At 36.2% G+C, this 14,317-nt stretch overlaps 1 protein-coding gene across 1 annotated transcript in view; it reads left to right on the forward strand.

Moving 5' to 3' along the window:
• The first annotated feature begins 1,384 nt into the window (after positions 1–1,384).
• The window catches only part of LOC121413942, a 28,019-nt gene continuing 15,086 nt past the window's right edge, over positions 1,385–14,317 (forward strand). The window contains exons 1-6 of the mRNA XM_041606964.1: positions 1,385–1,588; positions 9,869–9,899; positions 10,798–10,925; positions 11,898–12,195; positions 13,176–13,348; positions 14,106–14,309. Coding sequence (XP_041462898.1) covers positions 1,586–1,588; positions 9,869–9,899; positions 10,798–10,925; positions 11,898–12,195; positions 13,176–13,348; positions 14,106–14,309 — 837 coding nt within the window. The 5' untranslated portion in view covers positions 1,385–1,585. The remainder of the gene's footprint in view (positions 1,589–9,868; positions 9,900–10,797; positions 10,926–11,897; positions 12,196–13,175; positions 13,349–14,105; positions 14,310–14,317) is intronic.

A 14,317-nucleotide genomic window follows, 5' to 3' on the forward strand; every position in this document is an offset into this window, starting at 1 on the left:
TGCCAATTTTTTTCGCGGATGAAATATATACTCCAAAAATTTGCCCCCCTTTTGGAAAATCCTAGGCCAATGTCCCTATAACTATACTGCTTTCTCTCCAGATTCAAATGTTTTTACAAGAATTCTAATATATATCTATTCATCATTCATTAATCGTTTGACGTATGCTCACATAATGATAGATAAATAGATATATAGGGCATTTTGACGGTAATTTCACGGTAACTGACGTGACACGGCACAATTTATGATTATCTCTAAAACAAATCATTATTTTGTTTTTAGATATAATCACGTAAAAGCCATATTGTGCAGTGTAATGTCAGTTACCGTGAAAATGCCCCTAGATGGATGGTCACGGTATAGAGATAGACGGATAGATAGATAGACAGACAGACAGACAGACAGACAGATATACAGACAGACAGATAGATGGATGGATGGATGGATGGATAGATAGATAGACAGACAGACAGACAGATAGATAGATAGACGGATAGATAGACAGATCGATAGATAGATAGACAGACATACGGCAGACATACAGACAGACAGACAGATAGATAGATAGATGGATGGATGGATACATGTAGATAGATAGATAGACAGATAGATGGATGGATGGATACATGTAGATAGCCTATAGATAGACAGACAGACAGATAGATAGATAGGGTTATAGATATCTAAATCTTCTTATATTTCAAACTGACGAAGTTTTAGTGTCGTTGGTGTTTGGGTTACTACTTTTCTCTTCTTTCATTATCCATGCACCTTCCAAACCGGGCTACCAAACCAATTTTTTTTTCTTGGTAAAAAAAAAAAATTAAGCCTATATAACGGGGCTATGATACTGACATGTAATGTATGCCGGCATGTATGTGAGAGTAAAAATGCTTGATTTCTGATCCAAAAGAAATCTGAAGTATTGTAAAACCTTACCGAATGAAATGGAAATGTTGGTAAGTCATGATTCATCACAACTTTCTAAATCTTATGAAAAAGTTGATTGGGGGTGTGTCGGTTCTACATGCATGGCATGTGAGTAATGCACAGATCGAGGGATTTAAACCTTGCGCCCTCCTCTTCTCATAGCTCTTCTCACGAGCGTTGCCCTCATTGGTCGAATGTCAAGTTACTTCCGGTATATCCCACGCAATTACATTTACGAAGCGATAATTTATCCAGATTCTTTCCTTAATATTATCCATATATAATGATTATTCGCTTTCATTCATTGATAAAGGCCTATCTGTATTTTCAATTGATTATTTTATCGACTAATGAATTCAATCAATCAATTATCTGACCAATCAAAATTTGCGATCTGACTCGGTATTTGCGAAAATCTGCTCTTACGCATGCGCAAATGGTACTCCATGTTGTTATTTACTAGATCGAGAGAGAGCGAGAGAGAACGTGCAGGTTTTCGCGAGAGGAAAAAAAAAGGTTATCGGGTTCAAGCTAGTTTTCTCATCCGAGTTCTTCGGCCAAAATGTCGGCACAAGTTTCACGATGTTTTACAAGTAAATTCTCACGAAACCGATTTTTAAACTAACTAACAATCATTCCTGAAAACAAGATCATGGTGAGTAACGTTGAATTTCAATGGAGAAGACGATTTTACGTCAACTTTGAATTTGTTTCAGAAAACTGAAAAAATCGTAAGCGAATCATCTTCTCCATTTTTTGTTAATGAAGAAGAGACGCCAAGCTGTCATCTGTTAACTTTTTCGTTTTTGCACAAATGTTTATGATGATTATTAGGAATAACGCTATAGTAACTGAGAATCAAAGTCTGATCACACATTTATTATGTTATTTCCATGATTTCGTTTTTAGATAATCTATTATTATTAAATAGAATTTTTAAAAGCTGAGTGAAATGTGAAGTTGTGCTTGTGAAAATGTCATTTTAATTGGTGAATGGAATTAAGGCTAACCAGCATTGCCTTTGGCATTGTATTGGCTAGATAAAGTTAACATTTTTCATATTTTCATCATTATTTCTTCCCATTGTGAGTGACCAAAATCAACATGATCAAAGACAAAGATCGATTGATGCATGATGTACTGTCATGACTGTAGGCCCTACTTGAGACTGAGAGTAAAGTCTAAAGAGTTGATTTTTAAATTGTGAATGTGATCGTGAAATACGTCCGCAGTCCAATTTCACTGCTGTCTGCATGGTCTGTGATATAACGTTAGACCTAGTGTAAAAAATCTTTGTTAGCGATATAGTGGTGACATCTTTTCGAGTTGTAACGTTAGATCTACACACAGTGAGCACACACACATGGGAGTAAGTTAACAATCTAATGGGTTCCCCATCTAATGCTATAATGGATTGTGACAATTTGTGAAGCGTGGATACTAATTACCGGGTAACCAGAAACTTTAGTGTTGGAACGAGGCATCACACACACGATTATATGATGGGGGGTCGGGTGTCCGGATGCTTTATGTTTTTGAAGCCTCATAGGCTCATCATCATCTGGTACGGGATGAAGGCGCGAGCCTGTAACTCCCGGTCGTTTCTTGTAAGAACTAAGATTGATCACTGAAAAAACTACTACTTCATGAGCTTGCGTGAGGAGTCATGGAAGCTCAAAGTGCATATTTTGCCAAAATATAAATATTTTTTTTTAATTTGTCTTTTATTGGCAATTGTATTAGGTCAGGAAGACTATTCCAGTCTTTGATTACTCTTCTACTGAAAGACTTATTTCTCACATCCAGTTTGCTATGGGATTTCAATAATTTTTTATCTTTGGATTACAATAAAAATATGAATTCAATCGTTGTAATCATCTTCTATTTTGTTCTCTATATTTCTTAACATTTTGTACTAAAAATTGATGAAACTTCACTTGTAAATTTTTCCAAATGACTTTCTAAAATTGATGGTCCAGACACACAACAACTGGGTATATCACATGACATTGCATAGTAAAGGTAAGGCCTAGCAGCCCACACATGGGTTATTTCAAGTTCAGTGCTGGTGTTTAGAGCATGAAAGTGATTCATGTTCAGAAGTATGATTCTGATCGTGTTATCGATAACCCATGACGATGGCTCCAGTCATTTCAACTTTACGCTAGAATTCTTGCGACCACAAAAGAGAAATCGGGGACGACACAATCAGTCAAGTCTTATCAAACAGAATGCAAGGCATTACAGTAGAATAAATCACTTCAGGAATCCGAAAGAGTAGATTGTCTAACATGAATGTTCAACTCTCTTAAAGTCTAATGATATGTACTCATCTTCATGATCTCAACTGTCAAAAGCTGATTTTACTGGACCGTTTCATCCGGTTTCGCTGCCTGTTTGTGAGATTGAGATCGCCAACAGAAGTTGAAGTCACAACTTTTGCAATCCCTGGGGTTAGGGGTTTGTCATGTGTTGATAAATGGAAAAGTACATGTAGATTGTCTACACCAGCTGTAATGCCACTAGCGCTCAACACGTTTGCTGGAAATATCACTTGGTAAACGCAATTGTTAATGTACTGACGGTTAGGAATTTCCACCAGGCCGCTACTACGTCCACCTCTCTTCGTGGTCATCAACTTAGATTGCATGTCCCACATGCTCGCACTGTTAGTTATCAGAAAACTTTTATTCCTTATACCATTAGACTGTGGAATATACTCCCTGCCATTACAGTTAACTAGACTTCAGTAGACAGCTTCAAGGCTGAGGTGCAGAAAATCCAACAGCGCTAAGATTGCGCTGATTCTTTTTAACCACACATAGGATAATTCTTCCACAGCACTATAATACTCCTGCACAATTCTACAATTACGATGATACATGTACTCCAAGCCGGTGGACTGTCACAGATGATGACGTTGAAATATTTTGAGTAGTTAATCCCAACACCAGCCTCATTTTATGTATTCATGATTGCCGGTGCTGGTGTTAGCATACAAATACCAGATTTCAACACTACTTTAAATCACCCAGTGACAAGAAGGGCAGTGAAAAATATCATAAGGCCATTATTAATATTAAAAGAACTGGCAGTGTGTTGATCTACAACTATGAAGGATACACTACAACACAGGAAGAAGAAGAATCGGGCATTTGGTAAAACCGATTGGGCATTATGTAGAACCAATTAAAATAATAGCTACCTTACCAAATTGGCAGCAAGATCGTAACTATAAAATTATTGACAAAAAAATGTCAAGTAGGTCAAGGGCTTTTGCCGGTGGCGAGATTTCAAAATTCTATTCTGATCGACGAATTTGCCCTGTGCTGGAAAACCGTTCTGAAAAAGTGTGATCTAAATTTGCAGACCAAAGTTTTTTTTTTTTTGCTTTTCATTTTGATGTTGTCAGATTTCAATATTGAATATTTTTTTAGATAATGGGCGTCGGCGAAGTCTGGACATAAGCCAAGTTTGGACTCACTACCATACTTTATTAATTTTTGTTAGTGGTGATGATGAGACAAAACTACAGGACTCTGCACAAAGCGAGTGCACGTACGCCAGAAGATAGGCAACAATTTCACTATGAGGATAAGAATCCTTGTCTGCCTGTCATGCAAGAGCTAGAACTGTCTGTCACCTTTGCGGGTCAATACGGTCGTCTGAGAAACAATTTTCTGGAGCATTTTCCAGAGGATGCCCTAACAGTGCTGTCAAATCTCATGAATGCAGGTCTACACTAATCTTTACGTAACATGAACCAGGCTACCGTATACTCCTTGATTTCAAGTACCGTTTCTATGCATTTTACCTAGCTACCCTGCAGTCTGTTGAATACATTTTTTAATGAAATTGGCTTGTTGATCTGGTATACCATGCACACTGTTTTAAAAGTCAGTTTATCATGCTCATTCTCTCTGCAACTTGAGGCTTCCAGTTTTTATGTTGAATGGACAAATTCAACAGAGAAGAAGATTCACTCTGTGATCAATGTCAACATAGCTCTTGTCAACTTTGCTGTATTGGTCAACTCATTTTAAAACATTCTCACCCCCATCTCTCTAAAAGGATGCAATTGTCACCAACACCCACAAGAAATAGAGATGTATGTAATTGTAATTTTGATTGATACATAAAAAACAAAAATAGTCACTGATTTCTTTTAATAGACAGTGAGATTTGGGTGTTAGGCTTGAGAGAAATAGCAAGTGTATTTGGCAGGAGCCTTTTGGCATGCTGGTGTTAGGGTACTGTGAGATGTTGCCAACACAGCAGGTTACAAGACTCAACTTCTGCCCTATATGTAGCATTTGCCTTGGCATTTCAGACTCTTGTTGAACATCATTGTTGCTGAACTTCATAAATTGAAGCTTAAAGCTACATAATGTATTATCATCAACACTGATCATTTCTGGCCAAAAAACATGACTGCATTTAAGTGACCTCATAAGCTACTAAGCTAGCATCACGAACATGATTCAAAACACAAACATAAATGACAACATGATGTTACAGTTTCACACAAGTACTGGAAAGCCTAATTGCCGAAACCAGTCAATATGAGTTTAAATCTTTAAAGCAAAATACTTAACTGTCATTGTCAAGCAACCAACATTGCTGTACTATGTAGCTAATGTATTTTCCATTTGTCATTTTCACTTTTAGCTTCAATCTGGGTCTTTAAAAAAAAAATCTGATTCTAAAGTAAAAAAGTAAAACCGATCGCCACCGCAATGACAATTACAATCACAACCTTTGACCGATGTAAGGGTAATGAAACAATCAACATATATATCTAAGAAAGCTAATGGTTAGTCGTAATCACTCGGATAGCAGTTCAAAGAAGTACTTAATCAACCAAATATAGAAGAAATATTGACTTTTTTTCAAGTATTATTTTTTGTTCAGTTCATGACTTCATGTTAAAAAAAAGAGGGGGGGGGGGGGCTGGCAAGGTAGGCTCTAAAAAAAACTTTGTCATAGTACAAATACATAATTAATTCAATATGAATAGGGCAAGTAGTAATTAAAAAAATGATTGTTATATTTTGTGTTCATTTGTGAAGTTTTTAAATGCTGGAGCAAGTTTAATTTTTGAAAAGTCAATTCCAAATGGAATGGTATCATATCTCATCATAATGTATGTGGTCAATTCCAGCCAAATGTTGCATTTTTCCATTTTCAAAAATTTCTTTTCGGAGCAATTTTGTTTATACTGTTTATAAGTATACAGTTTAAGGTTTACAAAAACACACTTATATTTACTATACCCTCATTCATTCATAAAATACGCAATGTACACTCTGTTGCATTGTGGTACTAAGATTTCATAGAAAATGTACAACTTTCACCCATCCTTGGCTCCTGGCAAGCAAAGGGTGCTGATGAAAAATCCCACTGTCCATGTGACCTCCAAGCAATAATTTACCATTAGCTGTATTGTTTTACACGCTGCAGTGAAACTATGAGGCACAAAATACATTTCAAGGTGTGTATGTTTGATGTCCCATAAGTCACAGTTTTGAGCATTAAGTTTCCCTCATATGCTGCCATAGACTCCTGGAGACAAGTATTGGACTTTTTTATCTACCGTAGTACATGCTTGCTTCAACAAATCAAGCTGCATCTGTATTGGACTTGAAATAGCTATACTGGGGGGACATACATTTCAGTCCCATAAGTCACATGTCCCATAAGTCACATATACAGTTCGTAAACCATGCCACCTTAAAGCTGTCCATGACAGCAAAGAGAGAGACAAGAATGCTTAAAAGCTGGAGAACAGTATGCTGACTGTCAGAAAAAACAGTCTGAATATCAAAGGCAGTGCATTGAACAACAAAAAATAAGTTTGCATTGTGTGCCCAGTCCAGAAAGAAGGAGAAAACTGAATATGATCGCTAAAATGCAAAGCTGAGTGCAGGTGAATTGGGTTTGTTTCACCCTAGCTTTTAGTCATTTTTTAGGTCCAGATCATTCTCTTGGTTTTCTTGTCCCCTTAGAGTGTGCATCAACTGTTTTACATATGATGTGAACTTGGTATATACACGTAGTTCCATGGAAACTGTTAAAACCTATGTCAATGTCCCATCAGTCACGAATTTTGTAGTTGAGCGACCCTCTGGATCCTGTCAAAATAAGAGCACCAGTCCTCAGATGCATTTAAGGCTACCATGAGTAGAGCTATTAAAGCCCCTGTAAATGCCAAAAAATTGTTCAGAAGCTTGCAATCAAGTTTTCTCAGAATCATTCCTGCCGCCTGCCAATAGAAAGGAACATGCGCATTTAAAGAGGACCAAAGGGTGGTGTCATAATGTCATGAACATCGAATCGCCGGTTCTAAACCTAGTCGCAGCTGCATGATCGTCTTACACATTTGTATTTGCAAAAATAATGATTTGTGTTGTCCTTGGTTGTTACCATCATTCTGATAGTCGTAAAAGGGCACTGGTTCATAAAGCTTTTCGTAACTTAAGAGCGACTTTAAGAACGACCGATGATCCTTGTGGTAAATGTCATCATAAATTGGCAATGTTTTAGCATATAAGAAAGGATCACTAGTCATTCTGAAAAGTTGCTCCTAACTTACAACAGCTTTATGAAATGGCCCCAGGTTATTTTGTTTAGAACCAGGCCGCCATTACACCATGACAACTAACATCACTTTGGTACTCTACAAATGATGATGTCCTTACAGGCATTCAGAATTTCTATGAAAGAGATGACATATCAACCCAAGCAGCTGGCAAAAAAAGAAGTTGTGATAGGGTGCATCCCCATGGTATATTTTTTAACCAACATTTTTTGTATTGCCTGAAGTGTATAGTTAATGAATCTTGATGTTCCCTTTGTCAAATCGTGTCCCATGGGGTTCCAAATTGGCAATTTTGGCAGCCATCTTGGATTTTTCATGAAAATCAATTATTTTCATATTTTTTGCACAGACAATGGTAAATCTTCCATGTAAATGAATACACTTTTTACTATACAAGTATACATGTACATGCAGTTTAGATAGTAGAAAGCGATTGCAACTGTTTTCTAGACAGTCCAGTTAATGAATTTTTTAAAAAGAATTTATGCCAAAATTTTAATATTTTTTGTCAAAAATTTGCCTGTGCACTGATATCCATCTGTTTTATCATAAACATCAACAGCTAATGAAAAATATGAGCATTTGACACAAAAGAGAGTATATTAACAAGAATATTGATTTACTTCATGGCAGCATTAATGTCTTAATTTCTCACATGTAATACACTGTAGTGTAAAGGTCATTTTCTTACCATACTGTATGAGACAGATAGAGAAAAGCAACATTTATTTGTCCTATCTGTAACAAATATGTCATATCATTATGTCCCATCAGTCACAATTGAAAGTGTGTACATTCTTTCTAATTGTTCATTTTTCATCTGTTTGCTAAATATTTATGATTGTAATTGTTTATTGATTATTTTCTACTTATTTGATTACAGTTCTTAAAACTTGATGACAAGTTAGGAAGCTTTTTTTTGGTTAATGTTCCCTTTATATAAATGAACTGCGTGAAAAGATGTTTCTGCCCTTTGTTGAATTTATTTCTGACACAATGGCCTGAATTATTAAGGGTGTCATCTTATTAGGAAATATTTATTCATGCTGAAATTAAGTTTGACTTAAAAAGTCATCGCGAGGAAATGTTAATTCCATGAAATGAGATAGGGTCCCATCAGTCACATTCACTTGTCCCATAAGTCACACACGATTGCACACAACTACTGAAACAAATGAAATGAATCAAGTCCAATTCAAGTACTGTTAGTGAGCCCTATCACTAGTTAATCTCCAAGCCCAAATCTAAAAACATTGTCATAAAACTGAGATAGATATGGCACTTTGAACAAAAGAGCCCAATTTGTGTGGTCCATCAATGTCCCATAAGTCACAATGACATTTCTGAATATCTAGCACCCTATGCAACCAAGCTGAAAGCATACATTTTTGTATATAGTAAGTTTAAGTATTCTTCTTTCAGTTTAATAAAGTAAATCCATGTTTGTGCAGCTACTATTTCAGATATGCACCTCAGTTATGTGGAAAAAAGTATCAAATGTCCCTCCCATAAGTCACAATGGAATTGACCATGTTTTGTTTTGTTTTGCCTTTAGTGTGTTTTTTCTGAGATTTTCCAGCTTTTCTATGATAGCCTGAATGATATGTACATGCTGTCTTTAGGGCGTAATTGCCCTATATTTTCATTCATAGTAGTATTTCAGGTCAGAAGTTATTGGACTGATTATGCCATTGTGCCGTGTTGGTTATTGGAGTGATAATTCATTCTTTGTAATTGAATGACCTTATAAATCAGCTTTGCAAAATAGAGCACTCCGTTATTTGTAAAATATAAGTCCTTTTAAAGTTGTGCTCCATCTGTACAGGAAAGTTATTTTATGGTATAATTTTCTTTGATTTTATGATATTGTTTTATTTTTCTCTCTCAACTACAAATATGTTGCAAATAAAAGCTAATTTCAATTACCGTACTGTACATGTACAAGTGCAAGGAATGTTTTTTTTTATTGCTTTTCTTCCTTTTTTTCTTTGCTTTTCTTCCTTTTTTTCTTTGGGGGGGGATAGCTCTTTTAAAATGAATAAGAGTATTCTCATACATGTATCATGGAAAGTTGGAACTATCTCTTGTTTATGAATTTCTGGACAACAATTTATGTAACTGCTTTTAATCAACTTTCACCATGACAGTGTACATGTATGAGGTAGGTGACACTCACAAACAATAGTGGTAGGCCTACTTATTTTATAAACTGTTGTTTTCCATTGTTTACATGGAGTTGAATTGAAATTGAAAATTACAATGCCTAAATTTTCAAAATTATTATGAGGCAGTAAATGAAATATATGTTTGTCTTATTTTTGTCTTGTTTATTTACAGAATTCCCTGGATTCTGAACCACCATTTAGTGGTAAGTTTAGTGTTATTTGATTTTCAAATGATTTTCCAGCTCAGTTTAATAAGTGGAGTTTGTGAACTTCTAAGTTCTCTTCTTGCCATTTTTGTATTGAAGAATATCATAATTAAAAGGTCCTGCAAAATATTGTTTTTTATAATTACATGTAGTCACTACCCTTTAAGATGTGGATCAGCTAGATCTGTCAGTCAAGGTTAACTACAGCTGATAATTTTGTATTCTTTGGTGCATTTTTGTCTAATTTTCCATTTATTTTGCAAAAGTTTCTTCTGTATTTCATGAAAAGAATACATCTTATCATTGTTGTGAAATGTATATTTGAGTATCATTCTGGTATTGAAATCTTACAAACAGTGTACATCTATGATAAATAATTTTTTATTTTATTTATTAAATCTTGAATTTTGTTGTATGTTAATTATATTTAGTGCTCACCCACTCTGAGGAATGTGACATTTTTTTTTATTCATTTTAGTTTCAAAGTTTATCAAAAATATTTGCCCAATTCCATGTTTAAGGAAAATTCTTTTCTTTTCAATCGAGAGAGAAAACAATCATTGATCTTATTTGAAGGGGAAAGTGAAATTGACATTTGATTTTTCAAACAGAATATGTGAGTAGGAACAAAATTCTCTTCTTTAAAAAAATGATAATCATATTGTTTACATCACAAATGATATAGAAAATATTGATGTTGTACATCAATACTTCCACCCATAAGTACATACATGTAGGTAAATGCATGGAAAGTTAATTCTAAAAGTATGTAGAAAGAATTTAAGTATGATGGATGATGTTGCCCTCATGACGACCCAAATCACCCTTTAAATCCTCCATATTGAAAAACGCTTATTATTATTGATATTGTATCCTTTGATTCTATCCTCGACAGGTTGTGGATCAGAAGGAGGGGGCTTCTTACCCATGGGGGACTGTATGATGGGGGGAGCCGACCCCCTTCTCAGCCAAGACCCTCACAGCGTTCACAACACTTATAACAGCTTAGCAGATGAGGAAGTGGTAAGTATTACAACACCATCAGCTGTCAAAAAGTTCTGAGATATACATGTATCAGTCTGTTGATATTAGTTTGTAATAGCACAAAATACTGTACTGCGAATATCCGTGTAGATGCAGCCTGTATTGTGGAAATCCCTGTGCATGGGCACTGCCGTTCATTTTCTCTGTTTAGTTAGCAGGGTAATTAAAAGTCCCAAACAGATGAAACAGCATGGCTGCACCTGTGCTTGGGGGTTATAGTGTCATGTACGGGCTGATAAATTGAAAAAAAATAAAATAAAGAAATCCTTCTTGCTACTAATCTGGATGGCTATACTTGGCTGAGTAAGGGTTTGAAATATATTCATGTGAAAGTTTTGATATAGATCAAGAAATGTATAGGCCTTAAGATGGTTGATATTCATAGTTTTCAATTTCACATAACAATTTGTCAAGCATAGCATGTCCTTGATACACCCATTTTCAATGACTGATTCAGGAGATCATCAGGGTAACATTTTATAAAGACTTGTTATAGTTATAAATAGTCAAATTCTACAACAAGTTACAATCAAAAGGAACGATTTTAGTAGTTTTAAACTTTCACTGCAAATTTGTTATTATAAAAAGTTTTGTGAAACGGGCACCAGGGCTCCGTAACGCAAAGGTTTGCGATGAATCGCAAATATAAAAGAACCACACTGATTGGTTCCCGATCAGTATTTTAAACAGAGCGCGCATGCAACGATGATCTTGATTGGTCATTGGTATTTAGCGATTGATTGCAAACCTTCGTGGTACGGTGCCTGGGCCTTAAATTGTTCGATTTTCAGGGTAAGGCCACTTTTCTACAGGATACATTTATATATTGTAGCACAAAAATGGTACAACAAATCACAAAGGACACATATGGCCGTGGTCTCAGAGGCTTTGGATTAATTTAATTCCTGGACCATGATATTGACAAATTTAATGCTCTTTCATGTCTCCCAGAGCAACGACTTTCCTGAAGAAGAATTGATGCCTTCCAGCAGTCTGTACAGTCTTTATCTGTTGCATCCCAACTCGGACTCGAAGACATCGCCCAAACAGAACCATGATTTCAACCAGTGTGGAAGCAAGGAGAGTGAGCTCAGGTGCAGTACCAACGGTAGGGCCAGCGATTCTGAGGAGAACATTGATGTGCTGTCAGTGGACAGTCAGAGTCAATCGACGCCAAACAGCAACGGTCTTGACCATGATGCCCTGTTTGAGGGAATGCCCTTCTATGAGCTCAAGGGGAGAGAAGTCGGTGAGTTGTTGGATCTTGTTAAGAATCGATTGGGCCGTTTTATAAAGGCCCCCCCACGATGCTTTGCGAAATAAGTCCAGATCATAAAAAGATACTTTACCCCAAGTTTCCTGACTCTTTTCTTTCTGAAGTGACCCATGATCATGTAGCTGCTCGCGTCAGGCCAAAAATGGCTTGAAAACATCATTTTGTGTTTTGTGTAGAATTTCAATTCAATTTTTTCAGCCTGAATTGATAAATGTACAGTATGGCTATTTTTGCTAATTCTAATCAAAATTGATAGTTTTTTCCCATTGCAGATGTGTATATGTAAATATAAAATTGCACAAATAAACAAAAACAAAGATCAGAGATCAAAGGAATGGATGAAAAGAATTGTAAAGCATTAGAATACTGAAGGACACCCTGAGTTTATTGCTATTTTATTTATAATACATTAATATTAGTATTAGTTTTACAGAATACAGCTTCTGTGTTGCATTTTCCTTTCTTGGTCATAAGTGACAAGAAATAAGTCACAAGAGCATCTGCTGTTTCAATGAAATTGAACTGCAGTTTGAAAAGACAAGATATAAAACTTTTAATCCAAACTGAATGACTTAAGGTAAAAGTTTGATAAGATTGTGTACATGTATTTGGGTCACAAACTTAATGTAAGTTTTTGTTTCTCCCCCCCCCCCCCCCGAGTGAACCAACAGAATTCCACTGTATGTTTTGCAATTGAATATTTTTTTCAATGATGCCATTCAGACTTTTAAATTTTTTTTATGCAATAGAAAATCACTTTGAATGGATGAAGGGGTAATTCTAGATGATTTTCAGACTTTTTGATCAAGTCATAGTGGTATCCCTGTATATTGTATAATCAATTAGCTTCAGATCATTCAGATACAATTAACATGTAATAAAAAATTATGAGATATAGATTTGTTCAGTTCCTCTTTGTATAACAAATTATTTGTTATCTGTTTTGTTATCAGGACCATGTGCGTACTGCATGATGTGGCGGGCGATTCGATTCCTCTCCTACTGTGGCAACTACCCCTTCTGCAGTGTGGCTTGCACCAAGAAATTTGCTGTTTACAAAAGAGAGAAGGGAGAGCTCCTGGAGAAGACTACTGGAGACCTTGGGACAAACCAACACCTCAATAAGGTCAGTTTTCACTGGCACAGTGTTATGCTGGGAGCTGGGCCTGGCTGGGACTTGGAGCCTGGCGAGTTGTGGGGCCAAGCCGTTCTGGGTTGATAGCGAAATAAGCAAAGATCAGAAGCTCTAAATGCCTTTGAAAAATAAAAAAAACAGCGAGATAATGTGGACCATTTACCTCCATGTGTGAATTGCAGCTGGGTACATGTGGTGGCTCAGAATGCTAGGCTTATCCACAACCTGGAAATTAATTTTACTAAACCTTCTGGTCCAGGTTCAATCTGGGTTTTCTTTCTGGGCCCCAATGTTAGCAAAGTCCTAGTTAACACTTGCCACTCTCTACCCAGGTGTTACATGGGTATCTGGTGTAGTATGCGTAGAAAGTGAGTTTGGAAACTCTTGCCGAAATGCTCCCCAAGGAGTGGAGAGAGGGAATACATTGTCTGAGGACAAGATCTGATGACCGGGTGGTAATATATCTGTGAAGTACTAAGACACCTCATTCAGTGTATTATGGGCTACAAGAAAGCAGCAACAATAAATAATCACTGTTAAATAAAGAAGGTGGTTTTATATAGTGTATTTTGCCATAGGATACAAAGGACAAGCATTAAAGCAGTTCTTCTATTTAATTTTCCTCTACAGACCATTTCCCTTCAATCAACATGTATATCTTATTTAGCCAAAATTATTTTCAACGTGTGACTATCTGAGAGTATCATGAACTTGAACACATTTTTATTTCATTTCGGCCATGCTCCAGGTACCAACACTTTTCGAAGAACACAAACCGCAACCGTTGTTTCCTCCGCGATTCAACAATCACAAGCATTCCAGGTCATCTAGTGTCACTAACAGCATTCCCAATGGTCAGATGACCAACGGTCATAGCTCCGAGGTCTTCGATTGGTCAGATTATCTCCAAGCCCATGACACTGAGGCTGCTCCGGTCAAGTGTTTCTGTCACGTAAGTTA

The sequence above is a fragment of the Lytechinus variegatus genome, chromosome 1 (assembly GCF_018143015.1).
Source record: "Lytechinus variegatus isolate NC3 chromosome 1, Lvar_3.0, whole genome shotgun sequence".
In the NCBI taxonomy this organism is placed as follows: domain Eukaryota; kingdom Metazoa; phylum Echinodermata; class Echinoidea; order Temnopleuroida; family Toxopneustidae; genus Lytechinus; species Lytechinus variegatus.